Source organism: Diabrotica virgifera, chromosome 1 (genome assembly GCF_917563875.1).
Source record: "Diabrotica virgifera virgifera chromosome 1, PGI_DIABVI_V3a".
In the NCBI taxonomy this organism is placed as follows: Eukaryota; Metazoa; Arthropoda; class Insecta; order Coleoptera; family Chrysomelidae; genus Diabrotica; species Diabrotica virgifera.
Window position 1 is genome coordinate 2,486,361 of NC_065443.1, and position 23,652 is coordinate 2,510,012.

The following is a 23,652-nucleotide window of genomic DNA, read 5'->3' on the forward strand; positions in this document are numbered from 1 at the left end:
TTAAGGGATGTTTGTCTATTGACACAGTTGGGACTCTTCTTCAGGTCTTTGACAATTTCCAAATCTTCGTATAAGTCTAAATGGAGTGTTTTTGTTGTTGAATATTGTGTATCAACTGGACACCTTCAGGAATCTTAGGTTCATGTTTATTCACTTTTAAATGGTGTGAAAAGGCTGAAGTGGTATCTCTCTTACTGTGTTCTGCAGATCAGGTAGAAAGGGATCTGACTGAAAAGTTCTGCCGATGTAGGTGGCATCACAATCTGAACAAGAATCTGTATACCCCACTCCGGTTCATATAATGGATAGGATCTTTGGTATTAGTTAAGCTTTTGTTGAGAGTATTATTGACTTTAAATGAGATTTTGATGTTGTCACAAGAATTAGAAATGATATGTTTGAGTCTTTCAGATAATTTGGAGTTATTAAATGGTAAGGTGGCATAAATTGGAGTAGTTGTGGATGATGTAGAGAGAGCGGATTGTTTGAGTAACTTAAGTTCTCTTTTTTGTTGAAGTTTGTTGATGATGTCTGGGTCTGTTTTGTAAATCTCATTTGCAGTGATGAGCGCGCTAATAACCGGCAAAATAACGTAAAACTGGAGACATAATATATTGTGAAATAAAACGAGATAAAACTAGTAGAGGTGGAAATTATCGATATAAACATATAAATTAACATTATATTGCATACTTTCCAACCTTTAGACGTCTGTGACAATAGTATTTTATAAAATTCTTCTGTCACAGCTACAGTTGCCATAGTCCTACGATACGTCTAAAGGTGGGAAAGCTATGTAATGTAATGTTAATTTATACGTTTATATCGATAATTTCCACCTCTACTAATTTCATCTCTTTTTACCTCATAATGTATTATATTTTCTATATTTTGCGTTATTTTTAAAACCTTTTTATATACTTGGCTTGGTTGGTGTCACGGACTCCGCAAATTTTGTAATTCATTTTAAAAATAGTTCTAGGCTACCTAGACCCCTGAAATTTTCAGCATAGCTTAGAACTAGCTAACAATGCAATATTTAACTGCTATTATACAGGGTGATTAATTATTAGTGGGGTGAAGCTCCGTAGATCCGTTATAGTAATGTATAGCGATAAAACTTAATAACAAAAATTGTAGCGAACTTTGAGCTTCATATTACAAAATTAGTTAGAATGTTACAGTGCGTTCGATAACATAGTGGCAGACCAAACTTATGTTTTTTTAAATAGAACACCCTGTATTTTATTTTATATTCGAAATCTTCGTAACTTTTCGATTACAAAAAGAGTGTGTATACTTTGTACGCACGTAAGAAGTTATACTTCTATTATATGATTTCAACGAAATCAATATACCTTAAACAGTTTCTCTACTACTTTCCAAAAATTTTTATTAAAACAATACCAAACATTAAAAAAATAAAAGAATAAAACACACACAAACACATTGAAAAATGCCACAAATGATTTCTGAACAATAATTGTTGCCAAAAATTTTAATTAAATACGTATTTTCTGAAAAAAATTATATAATAATATACTTACAATCATAAAATCTATAAAAAAAAATAAAAAAATGATATAACTTGCATTGGGCTTGAACCTACTTCTCGTGTATCCCGCCGTACGAAAGTCGCAGCGAATTCAAACTGCACCACCTTCGCGTATACGTCATGTGGGAATATACACAAACTGAACAACTCTTTGACATTTTGTTTATATTAATTTTTATTAGTTTGATTTTTGTCGAATTAAAATACAACAATATATAGAGTAAGAAAACGATACATTAGATGAAAATTTGTAGAAAGTTTGTTCGTAATCAGATTATGTAAATTAAAGCATTGCCTACTAGGGGTATAGCATAGCAAGTACTAGGTAAGTACATTATTTTTTTTACATTTTCCAAATAGATATGAAGATAATTTTTTATTGGAATACAACTGAAACATTTAGAATTACGTACCTGTGGCTTTTCAAAACTATTTAAAAAGTCACTATAATTATAAATTTGATTTTATTTCTGTCCTCACAACAATAAAAACTAATATATTATACAACATTTTTGTTTACCGATAACCTCCATATTGAACAATTATTGACAGATCATTTCAACACCCAATCAGAGCCCGTATAAAGAATAATACTAAACTGTCGGTCTGCGCATGCGCGCAGATCAATATAAATTCACCCTCAATCTCAATCGCGCCTAAAGAAGTATAAAGGTTTGGTATGTTATACGGGGTATTTACAAAGTAAAAAAGTATTTAAAGTTTTTCAAAAATATAAAGGTTTGGTATGTTATACGGGGTATTTACAAAGTTATAACCAATTTTATATGAAAATCGTAACAAGTTTAACTACATGTATAAATAAAAGCAAGCGAAAGGTCAATGGTTTATTGACGTCATATTTTTTTATTTATTGTCAAAGTTTTCGTAAATGTTTGTTTTGATAATTTTCTTTATATTGAATACAGGGTGAGTCAAAACGCAAGTACATTATTTTCTCAGTAATTTTAAATAGAACACCCTGTATTTTATATCATTATCGAAAAGTACCATTACCATACTATAATTTTTTATAACATTCCCTATGTGTAAATTTATTAGTTTTCGAGATATTTTCATTTTTCAGAGCAAAATTATTAATAATTACGGGTCTAAATCTTTCCAAATTTTAAGTAAGCCATGACTGAATAATTGTCTAAAACTTACAATTTACGATTACTGATTATCAATATGTAATCAAAGTTGGCTACAATTTTTGTTATTAACTTTTATTACTATCTATTACTTATAACGGATCTACAAACAAAAGCTTTGCTGACCAATCACACTGTATGGATAAATCGATTTTTTTTTATTTCAAACTATTTTAAAAATGTGACTAATGCAATGATATTTTAAAGTACGTTAATAAATTGATATCTACAAATTGATGGTGCCTCAGTGGCATTAGACTGCAGATCGAGAGGTCCCCAGTTGGAACCCGGCTGTTGCGTATCTTTTTTTAAATATTTTAATAAATAATTAAAACTTTATGTACTTAAAATTATATATACCATTTTAAACAACAGTGGTATTTTAAAAAATACTATTTTATACTAGTGTAATTTTTGGAATCATAGTTATAAATAACCGTTAATACACCTACTAAAAATTCATATTTTATAAGTTAATTATTCTTTCCAAATATGTTGTGTCCTACATATGTACATGTAGAATAAAAAACCGTGATATTATAAAAAGTACTTTTTCTACTCAATCTCATATTATGTATAAGTTTTTAGTTTGTGAATACTGTCATTATAGATAGCAGTGCGTGAAGGATTTAAAGTGTGCGTGAAGTAACAGTGTATTTTAAATGGGATTTACTTTTTCGCACTGTTTTTAACTTTCGCGTTGTCATGGTGACAATCCTTAACTTTCGCGTTGTCATGGTGATGAAAATATGAGCAATTAATTACAACAAAAGTTTTGACAGTTTTGTGGTTTGAAAGTAGTTAGGATTTTTAAATGTCAAAGTTCTAAAAATTGTAGAATAGAAATGAATTCCAGTGACGAAGAGTTACAGTTTTTATATTTGTTTATCGTAGATAAAATATTGTAAGAAACTGTGCGTGAAGTACTTTTTGCGAACTTACGTGATTTATAGCACTCTCTCCGTTGTCGCTCGTGCTCTAAATATGGCGTGCGTTCGCAAAAAGCATACTTCACGAACTGTTTCATAAATAACTATTTTTATTAGAGTGTAATTTTTGGAATTTTAAGCATTTTATCGTTAAATCGTTTATCGTTAATAATTGATGGATTCGACCGTTACTTGATGGAAGTTCATTTTATCTAACAATAAAACACGAAAACGTTTGTTTTCTATACTTCCACAAAATTTATTATAACTAAGTGACTACAGCTGTTTCGGCGGAGTGCCTTTCTCAAGTGATATAGTTTACAATGTGTTTGCCTTTTTAAGTCTTCAACTGAAGAGGTTGAGGAGTGGGGAGCTGTTTGTCTCGAGTTGGTCATTCAGAATTATATCTGTATTTTTCAGTTTATTAATTTCCAAAGATTCTAAGAAAGATAGCTTAAGGCCTTTATTTTGAATATGTAGAATTTGAAACTCTTCATTGAAAGAGTTTCAAATTCTACATATTCAAAATAAAGGCCTTAAGCTATCTTTCTTAGAATCTTTGGAAATTAATAAACTGAAAAATACAGATATAATTCTGAATGACCAACTCGAGACAAACAGCTCCCCACTCCTCAACCTCTTCAGTTGAAGACTTAAAAAGGCAAACACATTGTAAACTATATCACTTGAGAAAGGCACTCCGCCGAAACAGCTGTAGTCACTTAGTTATAATAAATTTTGTGGAAGTATAGAAAACAAACGTTTTCGTGTTTTATTGTTAGTTTATCGTTAAATTATTTTATATTCTTTCCTATAAATAATAAAAAGGTTTTATTATAAAAAAGTTCTTTTTTATAAAAGTGTAATTTGTCGGTTATTAGCGCGCTATGTATTGCGCATCACTATCCCTTACATCACTGTATACAATGTATGTAGATAGATAAATATTCTTGTATATTATATATATTGTGAAGATATTCAAAGGTAAATTGTTCTGACCAAAAATAAACTCACCTTGGTTCAGCACTCCAGACATAGCTCCAATAAGACATATAGGTAAAGAGACGCAAGGTTCTTTGGTTTTATATTTCTTCAATAATCTTCCAGTTGCCCAGATCGTAATAGACATCGTAAAAAAAACTAAGAAAGATACACGCCATAAGTTCTTGGAAAATGATTTTATGTAAAAATATGTATCTATATCCACCCTGGGTTTTTTCATATAGAGTCTATAGCTGAAAATTAATTACGTGTGAGAAAACATAATTTTTAAGTCTGCTAATCTTTAATTGTTAACCCTTTCAATCACAATATTTGAAGCTAAACTTTTATAGTGACCTTCTATTAATATGGTATAATTGTTCGTTGTAGTAAAACGAAAAATCGTGATGAAAACGACACGTAAAATAAATGGAAGTGTCAATTTACTCAACAAGTAGAGTCCGTGATACAAATGTATACATTATTTCATTTAATTATAAGACAAAACTATATACACTCAGATGCAAAAAAAACGCAACGAAGAAAATTTTGGTCAAATTCAAAGTATTTCAGTTTTTTTTATTTTTAGCCCTATTTTGATGATTTTTTCAGCACACTATGTAAAAATTTATAAATTTTAATTTGGTATAGTGAGTTTTATAATAAAATTTTGTATTTGACTTATTATACGGGGTTAATCGAAAGGTGGTTTTTTGTCCTAACTTTGAAACATCCTGTGGAGTAATTCCGTTGGCGGATTTTCGTAAAACCTTATTTTTCGGTTGCAAACATGTCTTTTTAAGTATTATGTTTTTTAATTCATGTGAAAATATGGATCGGTTTATTTTTAGGAGCGAAATGACTTGCCACCCACAATTTACGACTTTTCCTATTATTACCATTATCTTTTGTATTAATTTGTAATACGACGATGGCGGCTTTGGTGACTGATATCGAACGAATATCATATCGACATCCCAGATGTCTATGTTTAAATATTGATTAAAAACAACGACATGAACTTGGTTTTAATGAACAGTGATAGCAATAGCAAAACATAAAAAAGACAACTTAAATGTAACTTAACCTAAGTACGCAGATAACAAAGAGAAACTACTAAAAAATCACTTAATACTTTGTATTGCCTCCCCTAGCCTCTATAGCTGCCTGTACACGTCGGCTCATGCTTTCTATGAGCTTGCGAATATCATATTGGTGGATGTTTTGTCACTCCTCTTCTAGAGCCAAGCGAAGTTCGTTAATTGAGGCTGATGCGACTTTGTGACCTCTAATATTTCTACCAAGCATGTCCCAAACGTGCTCTATTGGGTTCAGATCTGGCGAACGCCTTTGGCCAGTTCATTTTATTAATACCAACTTCTTCTAAATATTGTGTGACACACATTGCAGAGTGGAGTCGCGCATTATCTTGCATTAATAGAAAATCATCGCCGATATATTGAGAAAAGGGTACTGATTCGCTAAAATTTCCTCAATATACCCGTGTGCAGCTTTACGCTTGTTTGTTCCGGTTCGTATAAAACGTTCCACCACCCTTTGGATGGTTAGAGCGATGAGTGTGTTGTACTCTAGCCACATATTCATAATTTAGCCCATCTTCAACCAGAGCAACGGCTTTCGCAAAATCTTCGATACTAAGAACCATGATCAATCGTAGGTAAACAAAATGTAAGTGTCAATATAACATAATGATAACAGTCACCAAAGCCACCTCGTCGTATTCCAAAGTAACTCCAAAATTAACATAATCAAAAAAGTCCTAAATTGTGGGTGGCAAATTCATTTGGCTCTAAAAAATGAACCAATGAATATTTTGACATGAAACAAAAAACACAATGCTTAGGAGACATGGTTGCAACCGAAAAAGAATGTTTTATAAAAATTCGCAAACGGAATTATTCTACAGGATGTTTCAAAATTAGGATAAAAAACCACCTTTCGATTAACCCCGTATACTAAGTCAAATACAAAATTTTATTAAAAAAATCACTATACCAAATTAAAATCTATAAATTTTTACACAGTGTGCTAAAAAAATCATCAAAATAGGGCTAAAAATAAAAAACTGCAATACTTTGAATTTGACCAAAATTTTATCCGTTGCGTTTTTTTTTGCATCTGAGTGTATATATATTTCTACTAACCTGTTTAACGTTAGTTGTTAATATATTTACATAAAAAATAATTATAATAATAACAATCGTGAATAGACAAGTGCCGTATCAATATATTTTTCTACAATCGTTAAAAATCCACGCAGTGCAGTAGAGAGAACAACATTACCGCGGTATCTAGAGGGAATAGGAATCATGGACATAGGTGAGCAATTGGATAAACAAATTGCTAACTTAAGAACTTATTTTCAGGCGCAGGCTGCGCAGGAATCTACTTATCAGGAATCTACATCGTGCAATCTGCGCAGTAGATAACTTAACGCCGCTTAAACTGAGGGAAGAAGAAATGCGCATAATCCACCAATCTCAGCAAGAAGAAAAGCATCTGGATGGGTAAACCTTTGCATGGGCGGCATCTAAATGAAGTCAACTAAGAATATGTCGACAATAGAGCGTCGAACTATTGGTTGATATCAGGAAAGATGTTTCCCGAGACAGAGGGTTTCTTACTTGCCATTCAGGATCAGGTTATTCCAACTAGAAATTACCTGAAGTACATTGTCAAGGATCCTCAGGTCCAAAACAACAAATGCCGATATGGATGTCAAGCCCAAGAATCCATCCAACTTTTTACCGGGGACTGCCAGGCGTTTATCGGAACTTATTATAAAGAACGCCACTACTCAGCAGAAAAGATTATTCACCAAGAATTAGCTAGCAAACTTGAATTACTTCAAACAGTCCATCTCCCTTTTTATCAAGACGTCCCTGATAGAATGCTTGAAAACGACAACTGCAAGCTATACTAGGATCGTACTGTGCTCACAGACCAAACACTGGCACACAATAGACCGGACCTCATACTAGTTAATAAACTTACTAGGCAAACAACATTAACACATGTGGCGATACCTAACAACAATAATCTGTGTGTTAAGCATAACAAAAAGATCGTCAATTATAGAGATCAATAGAGACAATGGAGAATGGAAAGTATCCAGACAATACCTATTCTTCTTTCTACTGCTTGAGTCATTCCGAAGAACCTCATAGAAAACATCAAAAAGCTGGGTCTTAATGAACCTCTTTACAAGACTATGCAGAAAGCTGTGCTACTCTCAACGCTCAGATGCGTACGAAAATTTTTGGGGGATACTCCGGCGTACCAAGTCACCTAGGCTCGATAGCACGGAAAAAGTCGGGCCAGAGATCAGTCCTTTTGAAACCCTAGGTATCTGGACTAATAGTCCGTTCTTTAACGGTAAAATATTACAAAACCTCTAAAATTTTAAAGAACCGCTTGGATTGACATGAAATTTGACATACACATAGCTAATAAGTCAATGAAAAAAAGTGATATTGTGCTGATATGTGCTTTTGCCCTGGGGGTGATTTTCACCCCCTCTTGGGGGTGAAAAAATATTCGTCCAAAGTAAGTCAGGAAATGGATAAACTGGCTAATTTTAAGTAACTTTTGTCGAGTTATTTGGCAGTGAATGTGTTCATTTTTTCAACAAAATAACCACGCTTTTAGACGGTTTTTCGCAAATAACTCAAATAGTGTAAGTATTTTGTCGAAAAAACATTCTTAGCAAAAATATAGCCTGTAAAAAATTTTTAAAAATGATGTATATATCACGTCTTTATAACTAGTAGAAGCAGAGTTATAGCTAATGAAAAATAGGTTCATATTCGTCAAATTCCAAATGGAATACTTTAACGTGAAATAACCAAAAATGAAGCACATTTCAGGGAAAACTCATTACAACTTATTTAAAATGTTTAAAAAACTTTATTTTTGTTTTATAAAAAAAATTTCTAGCATCAAAAGTAAACAAGTTACGCTCAAAATAAAGTTAGTCCCTTTTTGTTTTGGTAAAAAAATCGAGAAAATCACCCCCTAATTTGTATCTTAAATGAACTTAATCGTTACGACTTCACAAGTTTCTTGACTCGTGTTTGTATTGTTTATATGATCTGTAAGTTTCATCGGTTTAAAGGCCTTATTATTGAAAGGGGTTGAACGGGAAAAGGTAAAAGGGGTTGAACGAGTCACTGATCACGAATGTATGCAAATTTAGAAACACCAAATCTTAATCAATTTTTGTCTAACAGAAAAACAAAAAAATACATGATATTCAGAAAAGCAATGCTGACTTTTTTTGTTTTTCGAGATTTTTGGTATCTCTAACAATTTTTAAGTTATTTTGAAAAAAAGCATATTTTTCCAAATTAAAATTTTTAAAAATTTTACTTTGAAACCAAATTTTCTCAAAAATAAGCAGTTTGAATCGATGAAATTTAAGATCATATAAACACAACATAAGTAAAATAATTTGTGGAGCGGTAACGATTAATTTCATTTAAGTTGCTAATTAGGGGGAGGTCTTTCCGATTTTTTTTTTTTTTTGATAAAACAAAAGGGACCTACTTTATTTTGAGCGTAACTTGCTTAAATTTAATGCTAGAAACTTTTTGTAAAAACAGAAATAAAGCTTTTTTAAGCACTTTAAAAAAGTTATAATGGGTTTTCCCCTAAAAGTGCTTAATTTTTTGGATATTTCACGTCGAAATATTCTATTTGAAATTTGGTGAATATGAATCTATTTTTCATTGGCTATAACTCTGGTTCTACGAGATCCAGAGACCTAATGCGTACACCATTTTTTTACTTTTTTATAGGCTATATTTTTGCTAACAACGTTTTTTTCGACAAAATACTTACTTTTTGAGTTATTTGCGAAAAACCGTTTTTTCTTTGACATGTAAGCTATACGTATGCCAAATTTCATATCAATCCAAGCGGTTCTTTAAAATTTAGAGCAAAAACCGGGAAAGAATGTACTATAAGCAGTGACTGAGTTTTCGCTTCTCAATATTAGGTTTTAACTTCAAATGAAGTTTTTCTACTAATCAACTAACTGGAAAACTTGATTGACTAGCGGAATTAACGGCGGAAGATTGACGTTGGAACTTAAGTTTGCAATTAAAGAGAGGTATTCTTGAACTATTCTGTCGAAATTAACACAAGAGATGCTATGAGTAGTACAGACACCAAACATGATAAATGTTCCCTTGCAATTCTTCCAGTTGTCCTAGATAACACAAAAATACAATCATTTGCCTGAATCTAAATTGCGTAAAAAGCAAAGTAAGCTATCATAATAATAGTACGGGAGGTAGGGTTGTATTTTCGTATGAATTTTATACGCAATAAATTTTATTTGTTGAAGTTGAATAGTATTCTTCTTCAAGTGCCCTTGTAACGATGAGTGCCATCGTTACGATAATATTATATTTATTCCTATAAGCCACCTAATAAGTATGCAACCAGTTATGCGTTCGTGCTTAGAACGGGTTACCTAAATTTGGGACCAAATACAATATAAGGTTGGTACTAGATTGGGGAAATTCTGGTCTCAGCGTGTGGCTGTACGGCTTCCGACGGAGGGGCATATCATATCGCCAGCGGAGCGGATTGTCACTTGAATTTCCAATCTCGTTGGATGAACCCATAACTTCTTCCATGGCCATTGTTTGAAGAATACTATTTTTTGGTTGAAATATTCGTTTATAGCAGAGCAGTTTACGTTGGAAGGAATTATTATTATTTTGTTTTGGATTTGTGGAGTGAAAAAGAAGAGTTTTGTTTCCAATATTTTTTGAAAAGCAATGGGTATGTATGAAACTATCACTTAGCTGTTTTTTATGTCTTTTCCCTGGAAAAAATAACCATCTAAATCATTTTTAATACCATATTTAGATTATATTAAAAGCATTGCTACTCTTCAATTATCACATTTTCAATCCTTAAATACTTCTAATCTACGTTTACAGAAAAAAAAAAAATAGAATTCCTAGAATTACATTTTCACTCTCAAATAAGTTTGGAATCAATGATCATTTTCATTCTCTCCTTTATATAAGTCCATATAGTAATCTTTGATTACAAAGATCCACATTTACTTGTCCAAATACTTTCTTATATTCGTTTAAAAAAGGCTTTTTCCAGCCAAGGTCAATGAACTTCAAGCATGGACATCAAACTTCATTTTTTCCCTAGATTTTTTCTCTGTCAAGTTCTGATAAGGTGATCCACCTTTTTATAGTGACCCTGTTTCTTGGGTACTCAAGGAAAACCAGCTGATAGGTTTTTTTTCTATTCTTTTAGCCATGGAAGAAAGAAGATAAGATAGGAAATTAAGTCAACCAATACTTTAGTTTGCCTTTATGGAATGAAACATTATTTTGGGGAATTCTTTTGGATGTAAATTGTATGGTTTTTTTTGTTGGTTCTTTGGAATAGCAGTTGAGTTTTTTGATACTGGGAAAGTACCTCCTTGTCATACCTTCCTTTGGTTGAGGATCTCCCAAGGATTGAGGGAAAACGGAGGATACCTTATTTGGCGCTCCCACCATCAGCTTCACAGGGTTTGAAGAAGCAACACGCCTAAGTTGTAGCTACAGGTTTTTATAGTAAAAAAAAAATGCATGTCATTTGTTCTAATAATATTTTCCAATTACTATTTTTTGTGTCAATAACTTAAAAATAAGCTCTCTAATAATAATATACCTTCAATTTTCATTAAAAATATAGTTAACATAGTAATATTCAACATTGTTCAACAAATTTAATCTTTTCACAGTTCATATCCTTATTTACAATAGTTGGGGATTATGATCTACGACGATGTTGTGCACAATATGTAACGTAGATTCCCTTATTTAATAATAGTTATTCCATTTGTCAGGTATTCTAGTCAGGTTGTCACCTCTGATCAGATTCGTGATTGTCAGCCAATATTAATCCTCATTCATAGTCAGTTTGTATATACATAGGTAGATCAATAATTAACTGTCTTTGTAATAAATTCAATACATTTTTTATTGTAAAAGCTGCGTTGCAGACAGGAGCGTACTAGCCTAGTACATCAGGAAGTAGCTAGTTTGTATAAAATTGTATATAGGGGTTATAGGTATTTTTTTTCATTAAATTTGTTGGTTGTACTTATATGTTTTATTATCCTACCATTTTAATAGTATCAGTTAGGTACAGCAATATAGGTCACGTGGAGAAGAATTTATAAAATCCTTCCCTGGCGCTCAACACTACTTCTGAATATCTTCTTGGTCAGTAGTTCCCTTTCTTTTCATTACTCCTTATATTCATTTATTTTCTTTATCATTCCAGTATTTCATTAGGTACCGTCTTACTAGGGCGTGCAAATACGGCCTGATCCTTCCCTGAGCCCTACTGTTTAGTCTCTTCAATTTCCAGCTAGCCTATTTTGAGGAAACTTCCATAAATAAGTAATTATCCTTTAAAGCTATATCTATTCTGCCACAACAAAACTTCGATTTTGTTACAATTGACGCTCGCCAACGTGGAGCCCGATTTTCAGTAAGACAGTACCTTTCTTTATTTTGTTGCTTATTGTAAATTTTTCTAGTAAGTATCTTTCTGGTTCATTGTTGTATATTTTGTAATTATATAGAGATATTTTTTTTTGATTCCTTTTGTACGTTATTTGGAAAATACACTAGTGCACTTGTATTGCTGTATTGGTACTATTTTAATTTATTTAAAATAATAATTGTAAATCGTGAGTAGGATAGTATTTGAACAGGTATATTGGTTGACATTTCGGTCTGGTCGGTTTGGTGATACCTGGATATTTATTTTTTTGAAAAATTTTGAATTATTTATTTTTTTTTGATATCTAGGTACATTACTACTTTTGATTTAGGTGCAGCCACAATATACTACAGTTAGTTAAATTTTTGCTTACCATACCTATATATAATTTATAAAGTTTTCATTTTTATATACATTTTCGTTTAAACAGTTACTTAAATTATTTTAAATATCTACCCCAAATATATATCTCGGTTATATTTGGTTTGTCGGTTTATTCGGTCGTTAGTTTAGCAGCTCGTCGGTTGAGCAGCTTGTTTAGTAGATTGTCGGTTAATTGGGTCGTTAGTTTATTGGGTTGGGTTCGGTTTGTCGTTGTTGGGTTGGGCTTATTGTTACTAAATTTTTCCTACCACCATGTGTACCTTTCAGCCAGAGCATTTATTAGTTAAGGAGGTAGATTATGAGTTGAGGATAAGAGAAATAGAGGTTGAAGAATCCGCTAAATGTGATAAAAAACGCAGTCTATTGCGCGGTGCTCTTAAACAAGAGCAAGGAAATAGGAGTTTCCGCCAAATTTCAGCTGCAGCTATTCCTTTCCTGGAACAACAACAGGGAATAAATGAGACACTAGAGGATCTTACGCAAAAGATAAATAATTTTAGAGGGACTGTCCATGATAGCATGTATTCCAGATACATTTCACGTCTTGCTCATATCTCTGGTCGTGTCCACTTATTATGTTGCTCAGATGAGGAGCAACAGCTTTACAAACGCTCTATGTCCATTAGGATTCTCAGTCTAGAAGGTGAACTCGATTCTCGAGTAAATCCTCTAGCCACGTCCACTCCTGTTTCTTCAATTCAAGCCTCTAATTCCTTGTTACATCCCAAGCCTGTGCAGGTACATAAGTGGGGAGTTTCGTTTTCTGGTGAAGGTCATTATGACCAAGTAATTTCATTTTTGGATAGGGTAGAATGTCTCCGTGTTTCAAGAGGCGTGAGTGAAGAGGATCTTTTTTCAGCTTCTGCAGAATTATTTACTGGCCATGCTTTTACGTGGTTTATGAACAACCGTGGTAGCTTTACCACTTGGACTGATTTGGCTCAGAAACTGAAATCTGACTTTCTGCCGTATTCTTTCCAGACTGATCTCTTAGACGAGATCAAGAACCATAAGCAGAAACCTGGAGAATCAGTGACCATGTTTATCAATACTATGTTAGGCATGTGTAGTCGATTAGACACTCCTTTAACGGATAGTTCGAAAATCAAAATAATTCTAAAATGTTTGCTACCTTTTTACCATGCCCAATTAGCACTGGTTGATATAGCCAGTATAGAAGACCTCACAGAAAAATGTAAACGCTTAGAGGAAACTCTATCTTGGTCTCTTAATTCCCCTACCACTTCGCAATTCAATTCTGGTTCTGTTGGTTTTAATTCTCAACCCTCAAGAAATCGTTCTTGGCAATCTAGACCCCATACACCGAACGTGTCTGTGACTACTTCTTCTTTTTCTTGCTGGAATTGTCGGGAAGCTAATCACGCATTTCGTGATTGTTCCAGACCCCAAACACGGATTTTCTGTCACGGTTGTGGTAGAGGAAATACGCTTAAACGTAACTGTTTTAAGTGTTCGGGAAACGAGCATGCAGAGGCTCGTACCCTGAGCGTTCCTCAAACAGCAACCCCATCAGGGAATATGACCGCAGCTGTAGACGAAGCTTCAGGTCCAATACCCGCCAGCAGCTCAAACACACCCTCTCAGGAAGGAAGAAACACTTCCAACCGGAGACCAGCACGCAAACCGAAATCAGGGAAAAAGTAATTGTTGGTAACACTTCAGTTGACTCGTACGGTTCGCTTGATCGTAGATTATTCCCTCCAGTCTTAAACTGGAATTTTAGTAATAAGCATAATCAAGGCGAGGAAACAGTTCCAAATTCTATACCAGGTTGTACGTTTGTAAATAATAATAATATGTCTATGTTAATACCAGATAATTTTGAAAATAAATCAGATATTTTGGATTTTGATATAAATTCGTTATTAGTTAGGAAACATAATGATAACCGACCTTATCTTGAAATTGAAATTTTAGGACAATCTTGTTTAGCTCTATTAGATAGTGGCTCGAACATTTCTTTAATAGGTTCGTATTCGCTGAAATTACTAGAAAATACTGATATTAATGTTATGCCTATTTCTTCTTTACAAGTCTCTACTGCAGATGGTGCAATCCAGTCAATTACAGGTAAATTTGACACAGAAATCGTAGTTGCCAATATTCGGAAAATGATTACATTTTATGTTATCCCTTCAGTTAAAAATTCTATAATTCTTGGCATGGATTTCTTAAATGCATTTAATAGTACATTAGACTGTTCAGATTTTTCGTTATTTATATCTTCCTTCAATGTCGCAACTGTAAGTGCCATTCGTGAGTTCTCTAGTTTGTCTAGCTTAGAACAAAACCAGTTAGAGAATATTATCTCTAAATTTTCTTCTATCTCTTCCAAAGATAAATTAGGCCGTACACATTTAATATCTCATACTATCGAAGTGAACACTTCAACTCCGTTTAGACAATATCAATATCCCATACCTCAGGCATGGCAAGCAGATTTAGGTAAAGAAATTGATTCGATGCTCTCTCTAAACATTATCGAACAGTCAAATTCTTCGTATTGTTCGCCGTTATGGATGACGAAGAAGAAGGATGGATCATTCCGAGTATGCTTCGATGGTCGCAAACTTAATAGTATCACTACTAATCGAGATGCTTATCCCATCCCTCGGATAGATATAATTCTTAGCAAACTTCAGAATGCCAAATATATCTCTTCGATCGATTTATCCAAAGCCTTCTTACAAATTCCGTTAAGCGAAGAGAGTAAGAAGTATACTGCTTTCGCTGTCAGTGGTAAAGGGTTATTTCAATTTGTCACAATGCCTTTCGGTCTAGTTTCAGCTCCACAAACAATGTGTCGTCTAATGGACTTGGTTATTGGTCCACAACTTGAACCATTTGTATTTTATTACTTAGATGACATTATAGTTGTTACTCCTGATTTTTCTTCACATATTGAGATATTAGAGAAGTTATTTTCACGCCTTAAAGAGGCTAATCTCACTGTTAATTTAGAGAAATGTAATTTTTGTCGTCCTAATTTGAAATTTCTAGGATATGTTGTTGATCATCAAGGTTTGAGAACAGACCCTGATAAAGTAACCGCTATTAAGGACTTCCCCATTCCTAAAACTACTACACAATTACGTAGGATCTTGGGCATGTGTGGTTACTATCGTCGATTTGTGCCTTCTTATTCTACTTTATTATCACCCCTTACTGACCTCCTTAAGAATAGGAAAAAGGGCCAGACTATCACCTGGACTCCTGAAGCCGATGATGCTTTTCATCACATTAAGGAAGCTCTTACCAGTGCTCCGGTCATGACTTCACCTGATTTCAGTGAACACTTTTACCTCATGACGGATTGTTCAAACACCGCTTCAGGTGGCGTACTCTATCAGATGAAAGATGGTTCTGAACACCCCATAGCATATACTAGTAAGAAGCTTAATAAGGCTCAGAAAAATTATTCCACTACAGAGCGTGAACTCCTTGCTATTATTCATGGCTTGGAGGCTTTCCGCTACTATTTAGAAGGTCGTAAGTGTACCCTTATTACTGATCATAGTTCTTTACTCTGGATGCATTCTATGCGTAACCCATCCCAACGTTTGTCTCGATGGATTTGTAAGTTGTCAGCCTTTGATTATAATATCGTCCATCGTAAAGCAAATGGTGTTGTAGTAGCTGATGCTTTGTCTCGAACGTTTGATGTCAATCTTCTTGACTTATCCACTTTAGTTCCGGATGCATGGTATCAGAAAATGTTGGAAAAGGTTACCCAAGAACCTGATCAGTATCCTGACTTTAAAGTAGAAAATAATATCCTTTATAAGCATGTTGTTAGTTCAGTAGAAGCTTTGTCTAATATGTCTGATTGGAAGATTGTTGTCCCAACAGCAAACCGGGATGAAATTCTTCGTACATTTCATGATAATGTGACATCTGGTCATTTTGGTTCTTATAAAACATTTAGTAGGATAGCAGAATTATATTATTGGCCTGGCATGCGCACCTATATCAAGAAATATATTTCTAGATGCAAAGTTTGTGCTACTTGCAAGCCAAGTACTATGCCACAAGCTGGATTAATGGGTACTTTTAGGAACATTGACTTCCCATGGCAGATGATATCCATGGATCTGATTGGACCATATCCTCGTAGCTAAAATGGCTATACCTATTGTTTGGTGGTTGTGGACTACTTTACAAAATTTCCACTAGTTTTTCCTCTTCGGAATGCCACTGTCCCTGCCATTGTGAAATATTTGGAGGAACAAGTCTTTTTGTTGTTTGGTGTTCCCCAAATTGTGTCTTGTGACAATGGTCCTCAATTTGTGTCTAAGGCTTTTAAAGACCTTCTAACTAAATACAAAGTTCAGAAGATCTTTTATAATGCTGCATACCATCCGCAAGCTAATCATAGTGAGCGAGTGAACCGCAGTATTGTAACAGCCCTTAGATCATACACATATCCAGATCACAGAGCTTGGGACCAGTATATTCACTCAATAGCTCAAGCCATAAGAACTTCGGTCCATGAAGTTACTCAATGTTCTCCAGCTTATTTAAATTTTGGTAGGAATATTGCTTTGTCTGGTGATTATTTTGGTTTAATTTCGGACAATTCCACAAATCTCCCTCAGATCTCTGAGAAGCTTCATCGTTTAGATGATATTCAGACTTTGCCTCCAATATTTGCAGACATCAGAAAGAAGTTAAAATCTTCTTACCTTAAGTCACAGAGTCAATACAATTTGAGGAAAAGAGATTTGCGATTCTTTGTTGGTGATCGGGTATTAAAACGTAATTTTGTTAAGTCAAGTAAAGGTGATGCTATTTCTGCCAAATTTTGTCAGAAATATGTCCCATGTGTTGTCAGTAAAGTAATCTCTCCTTTAATATATGAATTAAAAGATAGTTCGTCCAACAGGAAACTTGGTCGATTTCATATAAAGGACTTATTACCAGATAATACTGTCAACGACTTAGAAACTTCGTCATCAGAAGAAGATTAACTTAACAATATTGATCAAGTTAATTCCTCTTTCTAAACTTTAGAAATACTCGATTGTTCAATGAATAGGTTAACGATTGGATTTTGATTTTAGTCACCGGATAGGGACTCTATGTTTTATCTATTATAGTAGTCTTTCTAGCTTTCCATATTCTATGTATCTGAGATGTCATTAGTTTATTATTGAGATTTAGCTTAGTTGGGCTTAATATTGAACTGGTATGGAACTGTTAACACCTTGTATGTGATTATGCTTATATTGTCATCACTTGTAGATTAGTGTATCTACCAAATAGGTTTAGTTTTGTGTTTGATTTTGTAGTTTCTACTGGAAGGTTAATGGAACAGTGCTTAGCATGATTCCTTGGTACATTAGCTTATTTTTGTCTAAAGAAGTCATTGTGATATTTGTTTGGGTAAATGCAATTTTAGTATACAGTGTGATTCCAAAGTCATACTTCATGTGTCCAAATTTTGATAAAGTTAATTGAGATTAAATTTATGACAAAGACTATGAAACCATTTCATTATTTATTGTAGTGAACATTTCTTAGGAAAGTGGTTTGCCTAGCTTGGCTATGCAAATACGTGGGTTCGAGACTTGTTGCTTATCGACTGTGCACCTGATAGGAAGCAGATTTCATTGCTCACAGTTGTCTAGTTCCAAGCCATACCTCAATTAGTTCAGATGCTGAATCTATATGATAGAATGTTTAATCATCATTTTAATCATGCACTAGGCATTCTTATTCGATTTTCAGTTTACATTCATTCTGAAGAAACTTAGTCTTAACTTGTATGTTTATCTATCCTTCTTAAGTTTTACTATTTTATTATTCTGATAATGATGGTAACTTCTTTACTATATTGAAATATTGTAGCGTTTGTATTCACCGAGGGATTATTTTGTTCAAGCATCATCTTTCCGAGGATCTAAATTTTTTTTTGTTCATATGTACCTTAGGGTCAGGATCAATATCCTGTTCTCTGTGAGTAACTAGAGAACATTTTCTTAATCTGCAGTTTCTTTAGAAATTGATTTACCTGTTCTCTAGTATTTCCATAATTGGATTTATTTATAAGAGTTATTAATATGTGACTTCTTGAATTCTTTCATGAGAGATGACTTCGAAATATTGGTTAGCTTCTTCTGGCCATTCTTATCAATCTGTTGTAGCTATAGCTATAGTTAGAGAATCCCAGAGTAAGCTAACTTCTGTTAGGTCAACTATTCGATTAGTTACCCTTAGATAGATCTCCCATTGAATCTGATACAAATCTGATGATCAGTCGAGTTAGGGTCATGGTAACAAATATGTAATCATCATTAGTACATTTAGCGCTAAGTGTAGCATTGCTCAATTAAATCTGCCTGATTGTTCCACCTTGGATATGCTTCCCTATAAATCTGTTGTCCACTGTCGGATCAATTTAGGATAAAAGTCTTGCTACAATAAATTTTCCCCTTTCTTGTTAATGACTCTTATATTTAGGTTAGGTTATACTGTGGTCTATTTTTTTTTGCATGTTGAGAATTGGCTACGAGATTTCTACGGACTGTTCACTTTGGATATGCTCTATTTAAATCTGTTGTCCATCGATAGAACAGTTTGTACTACTCGTCCCATTCGACATTTTTTGATTAGAATTTATCTGAATTATGAAATTTAGCAAAGGGTTATAATAAACCTTAACTATGTATGTTGGTACCATTTGTGATATATTGGTCATTAAGACAACCCCATTTACATGACTCATAATTTGCGGTTAGGTATGATCGATCGAGTCAGCTGTAAGTGTGAGTAAGTTAGTCGTCGTATAGGTTATATTAAGTTTTGTATTCGAATATTGTGGTTATGGTGTTCTTGTTGACTATAATTTGGGGTTTTATATAAATCTACTAAATCAACTGGAACACAATTTGGTCTTTAGGATATATATCAGAGGACTGGTCCTACGAGTTTGGACGATGTCCTACGATAGGTTAGTTTAGAGTAGTGAAGTAATCATAGGTTCGCACTATATTTTTGCTATTTGGTTTGTTCACGCCTGTGTTGGATCCCACAGCGTGTGATTTTTCTCTATGAATACTTGCATTGAGTATTTATAAGTATATATGGAAAAAAATTGTTCCTAAGATCAATTTTTTTTCCGAGTAATGGGGGAATGTAACGATGAGTGCCATCGTTACGATAATATTATATTTATTCCTATAAGCCACCTAATAAGTATGCAACCAGTTATGCGTTCGTGCTTAGAACGGGTTACCTAAATTTGGGACCAAATACAATATAAGGTTGGTACTAGATTGGGGAAATTCTGGTCTCAGCGTGTGGCTGTACGGCTTCCGACGGAGGGGCATATCATATCGCCAGCGGAGCGGATTGTCACTTGAATTTCCAATCTCGTTGGATGAACCCATAACTTCTTCCATGGCCATTGTTTGAAGAATACTATTTTTTGGTTGAAATATTCGTTTATAGCAGAGCAGTTTACGTTGGAAGGAATTATTATTATTTTGTTTTGGATTTGTGGAGTGAAAAAGAAGAGTTTTGTTTCCAATATTTTTTGAAAAGCAATGGGTATGTATGAAACTATCACTTAGCTGTTTTTTATGTCTTTTCCCTGGAAAAAATAACCATCTAAATCATTTTTAATACCATATTTAGATTATATTAAAAGCATTGCTACTCTTCAATTATCACATTTTCAATCCTTAAATACTTCTAATCTACGTTTACAGAAAAAAAAAATAGAATTCCTAGAATTACATTTTCACTCTCAAATAAGTTTGGAATCAATGATCATTTTCATTCTCTCCTTTATATAAGTCCATATAGTAATCTTTGATTACAAAGATCCACATTTACTTGTCCAAATACTTTCTTATATTCGTTTAAAAAAGGCTTTTTCCAGCCAAGGTCAATGAACTTCAAGCATGGACATCAAACTTCATTTTTTCCCTAGATTTTTTCTCTGTCAAGTTCTGATAAGGTGATCCACCTTTTTATAGTGACCCTGTTTCTTGGGTACTCAAGGAAAACCAGCTGATAGGTTTTTTTTCTATTCTTTTAGCCATGGAAGAAAGAAGATAAGATAGGAAATTAAGTCAACCAATACTTTAGTTTGCCTTTATGGAATGAAACATTATTTTGGGGAATTCTTTTGGATGTAAATTGTATGGTTTTTTTTGTTGGTTCTTTGGAATAGCAGTTGAGTTTTTTGATACTGGGAAAGTACCTCCTTGTCATACCTTCCTTTGGTTGAGGATCTCCCAAGGATTGAGGGAAAACGGAGGATACCTTATTTGGCGCTCCCACCATCAGCTTCACAGGGTTTGAAGAAGCAACACGCCTAAGTTGTAGCTACAGGTTTTTATAGTAAAAAAAAAAATGCATGTCATTTGTTCTAATAATATTTTTCAATTACTATTTTTTGTGTCAATAACTTAAAAATAAGCTCTCTAATAATAATATACCTTCAATTTTCATTAAAAATATAGTTAACATAGTAATATTCAACATTGTTCAACAAATTTAATCTTTTCACAGTTCATATCCTTATTTACAATAGTTGGGGATTATGATCTACGACGATGTTGTGCACAATATGTAACGTAGATTCCCTTATTTAATAATAGTTATTCCATTTGTCAGGTATTCTAGTCAGGTTGTCACCTCTGATCAGATTCGTGATTGTCAGCCAATATTAATCCTCATTCATAGTCAGTTTGTATATACATAGGTAGATCAATAATTAACTGTCTTTGTAATAAATTCAATACATTTTTTATTGTAAAAGCTGCGTTGCAGACAGGAGCGTACTAGCCTAGTACATCAGGAAGTAGCTAGTTTGTATAAAATTGTATATAGGGGTTATAGGTATTTTTTTTCATTAAATTTGTTGGTTGTACTTATATGTTTTATTATCCTACCATTTTAATAGTATCAGTTAGGTACAGCAATATAGGTCACGTGGAGAAGAATTTATAAAATCCTTCCCTGGCGCTCAACACTACTTCTGAATATCTTCTTGGTCAGTAGTTCCCTTTCTTTTCATTACTCCTTATATTCATTTATTTTCTTTATCATTCCAGTATTTCATTAGGTACCGTCTTACTAGGGCGTGCAAATACGGCCTGATCCTTCCCTGAGCCCTACTGTTTAGTCTCTTCAATTTCCAGCTAGCCTATTTTGAGGAAACTTCCATAAATAAGTAATTATCCTTTAAAGCTATATCTATTCTGCCACAACAAAACTTCGATTTTGTTACACCCTGTTCGTTGTGAACGTTGGCTATTAAGACGGCAATTCTGAACTTGCTTACGGCACTTCTGAATAGGTCGACTGATGTAAGTCCGAACCACTTCCGCAGATTTTGGAGCCGCGAGCATAATGTCCTGCCTGGCACTCGCTGACTCTGTATTTTCCCCTGGATAATCAATTACAGTAGAGGATACTTATCGTGTCTCAATATGTAGACTAGATATTCAACTTTTCTCTGTTTAATTTTTCAAGGTACCTATACAGAAGATTCTACATTGATTCCACAGAAGATTCTACATTTATTCCACGTTGTTGCTTGTTGCTTCTCAGCGTCCAATTTGTCTTCTTAAAGTTTACGCCAGTCAATGGGAGCAAAAATAGAATATTACCTCCGAATTCTTTCCTACTGCATGGATTTTAATGAAATTTTGGGCCTAGTCTCTACTTATCTCCTAATTCAAAGTCTACCCTATGCCGATGTATGCTTTTATCTCGTGGGTGGTTCCCACCCCTTCTCGGGGGTAGAAATTTTCTTGGTTAAAATAACCACGGAAGTGGCTTGAGAACTTAATAGTAAGCAAAAACCGTTCTATAATTTTTTCTTGAAAACTCAATATTTTTGAGTTATTCGTGGTTGAAAACTGGCCATTTTCATTGAAACATAACACCTTTTCGAACGGTTTTTTGCAAATATCTTAAAAACTATGCATCTAACTAAAAAAACTATGTAAATCATTTTTGTAGCTTATAAAAAGACAAAGAGACTAGTTCCTTCATAAATCTTCTAGTTATAATGAATATAAAAAGAGATATGATATGTGAAAATAGTTTGTTTTTTTTGTGCATGCTCAAATCGTTGTATTCAACTTGAAATAACAGACAAACGGTCGATTTTAGTTGTATAATGTTACCAGCACCTTTTGTAGTTCTTAAAAAGATCTTTAAAATGAGCGATATTAAAGGTATATTGCATTTAAACTAAGCGAGATATACTGCAAAAAAAAATTTATGATTAATGTATTTTAAGAAAAAATGAGAAGTATATTTTAACCTCTCATCCACCAGAATTTTAATGCATCATTTTACTTCTACAATACCTTTTATTATAGTATTATAGACGGGTTCAAAATGTTGGACGGGTTTAAAATGAATGGTTTTTGAAAAAAAAAAATAAGATCAATTTATAGAGCTCATTTTTAGATATCCTTAAAAATCTTTTTTTTTTTCTGCATGTAACTTGAAAATGATAAGAGATACAATAATGAAACACAAAACAAATTTTTTATTTAACAAAATCCTACATTTTTGTGTGGTACCTTTTTTTCGTACCTCTTATCATTTTCGAGTTACATGGAGAAAAGGGAAGATTCTTAAGAAAATTTAAAAATGCGCTCTATAATTTGATCTTATTTTTTTCAGAAACTATTCATTTTAAACCCGTCCAACTATTTGAACATAGAAAGAACACTATAATAAAAAGTATTGTAGAAGAAAAACGATGTATTTAAAATCTGATGGATGAGGAGTTAAATGTACTTCACATTTTTTTTTAAATTCCATTAGTCATAATTTTTTTTGCGTCATATCTCGCTTACTTTGAATATAATCGACATTTAATATTGCTCATTCGAGAGGTCTTTTCAATCACTACAAAAAGTATTGGTGGCATTATACAACTAATATCAACTGTTTCTCTTTTATTTCAAGTTGAATACACCGATTTCAGCGTAATAATAATAATATCGTATGGCATTTTTGCCGGGGAGATCCATTCGGATAGTTCCGGCGCCAATTACATCTTTAAGCCTGTTTCAAGTAACTAGTGCCGATGTACACATGTACACTAGCC

The 23,652-nt window shown here is 33.3% G+C and overlaps 3 protein-coding genes across 4 annotated transcripts in view; 2 read left to right on the top strand and 1 right to left on the bottom strand.

The window, feature by feature from the left end:
* Window positions 1-23,652, top strand: part of LOC114328012 (disintegrin and metalloproteinase domain-containing protein 10-like) — a gene marked incomplete in the record, with an annotated part of 957,890 nt that overhangs the window by 726,199 nt on the left and 208,039 nt on the right.
* Window positions 1-23,652, bottom strand: part of LOC114328013 (uncharacterized) — a 44,422-nt gene that overhangs the window by 10,564 nt on the left and 10,206 nt on the right. The window contains exon 5 of the mRNA XM_028276752.2: window positions 4,650-4,870. Within this exon, the coding sequence (XP_028132553.2) occupies window positions 4,650-4,870 (221 nt within the window). The remainder of the gene's footprint in view (window positions 1-4,649; window positions 4,871-23,652) is intronic.
* Window positions 10,019-21,450, top strand: LOC114338778 (uncharacterized). Of its 2 annotated transcripts, none has more exons than XR_007698164.1 (2): window positions 10,019-10,427; window positions 20,614-21,450. XR_007698164.1 is itself a non-coding variant. In XM_050650581.1 (2 exons), the coding sequence occupies exon 2, from the start codon at window positions 12,804-12,806 to the stop codon at window positions 14,214-14,216; it is 1,413 nt and encodes a 470-aa protein (XP_050506538.1). In that variant the 5' UTR covers window positions 10,019-10,427; window positions 10,923-12,803; the 3' UTR covers window positions 14,217-14,548. The 2 variants fall into 2 exon arrangements, 1 of the variants encoding a protein (XP_050506538.1); XM_050650581.1 differs by lacking the exon at window positions 20,614-21,450 and adding an exon at window positions 10,923-14,548.

Excerpts from the sequence above, each read along its gene's own strand:
- LOC114338778 (XM_050650581.1), top strand. The coding sequence starts at position 12,804 with ATGTGTACCTTTCAGCCAGAGCATTTATTAGTTAAGGAGGTAGATTAT.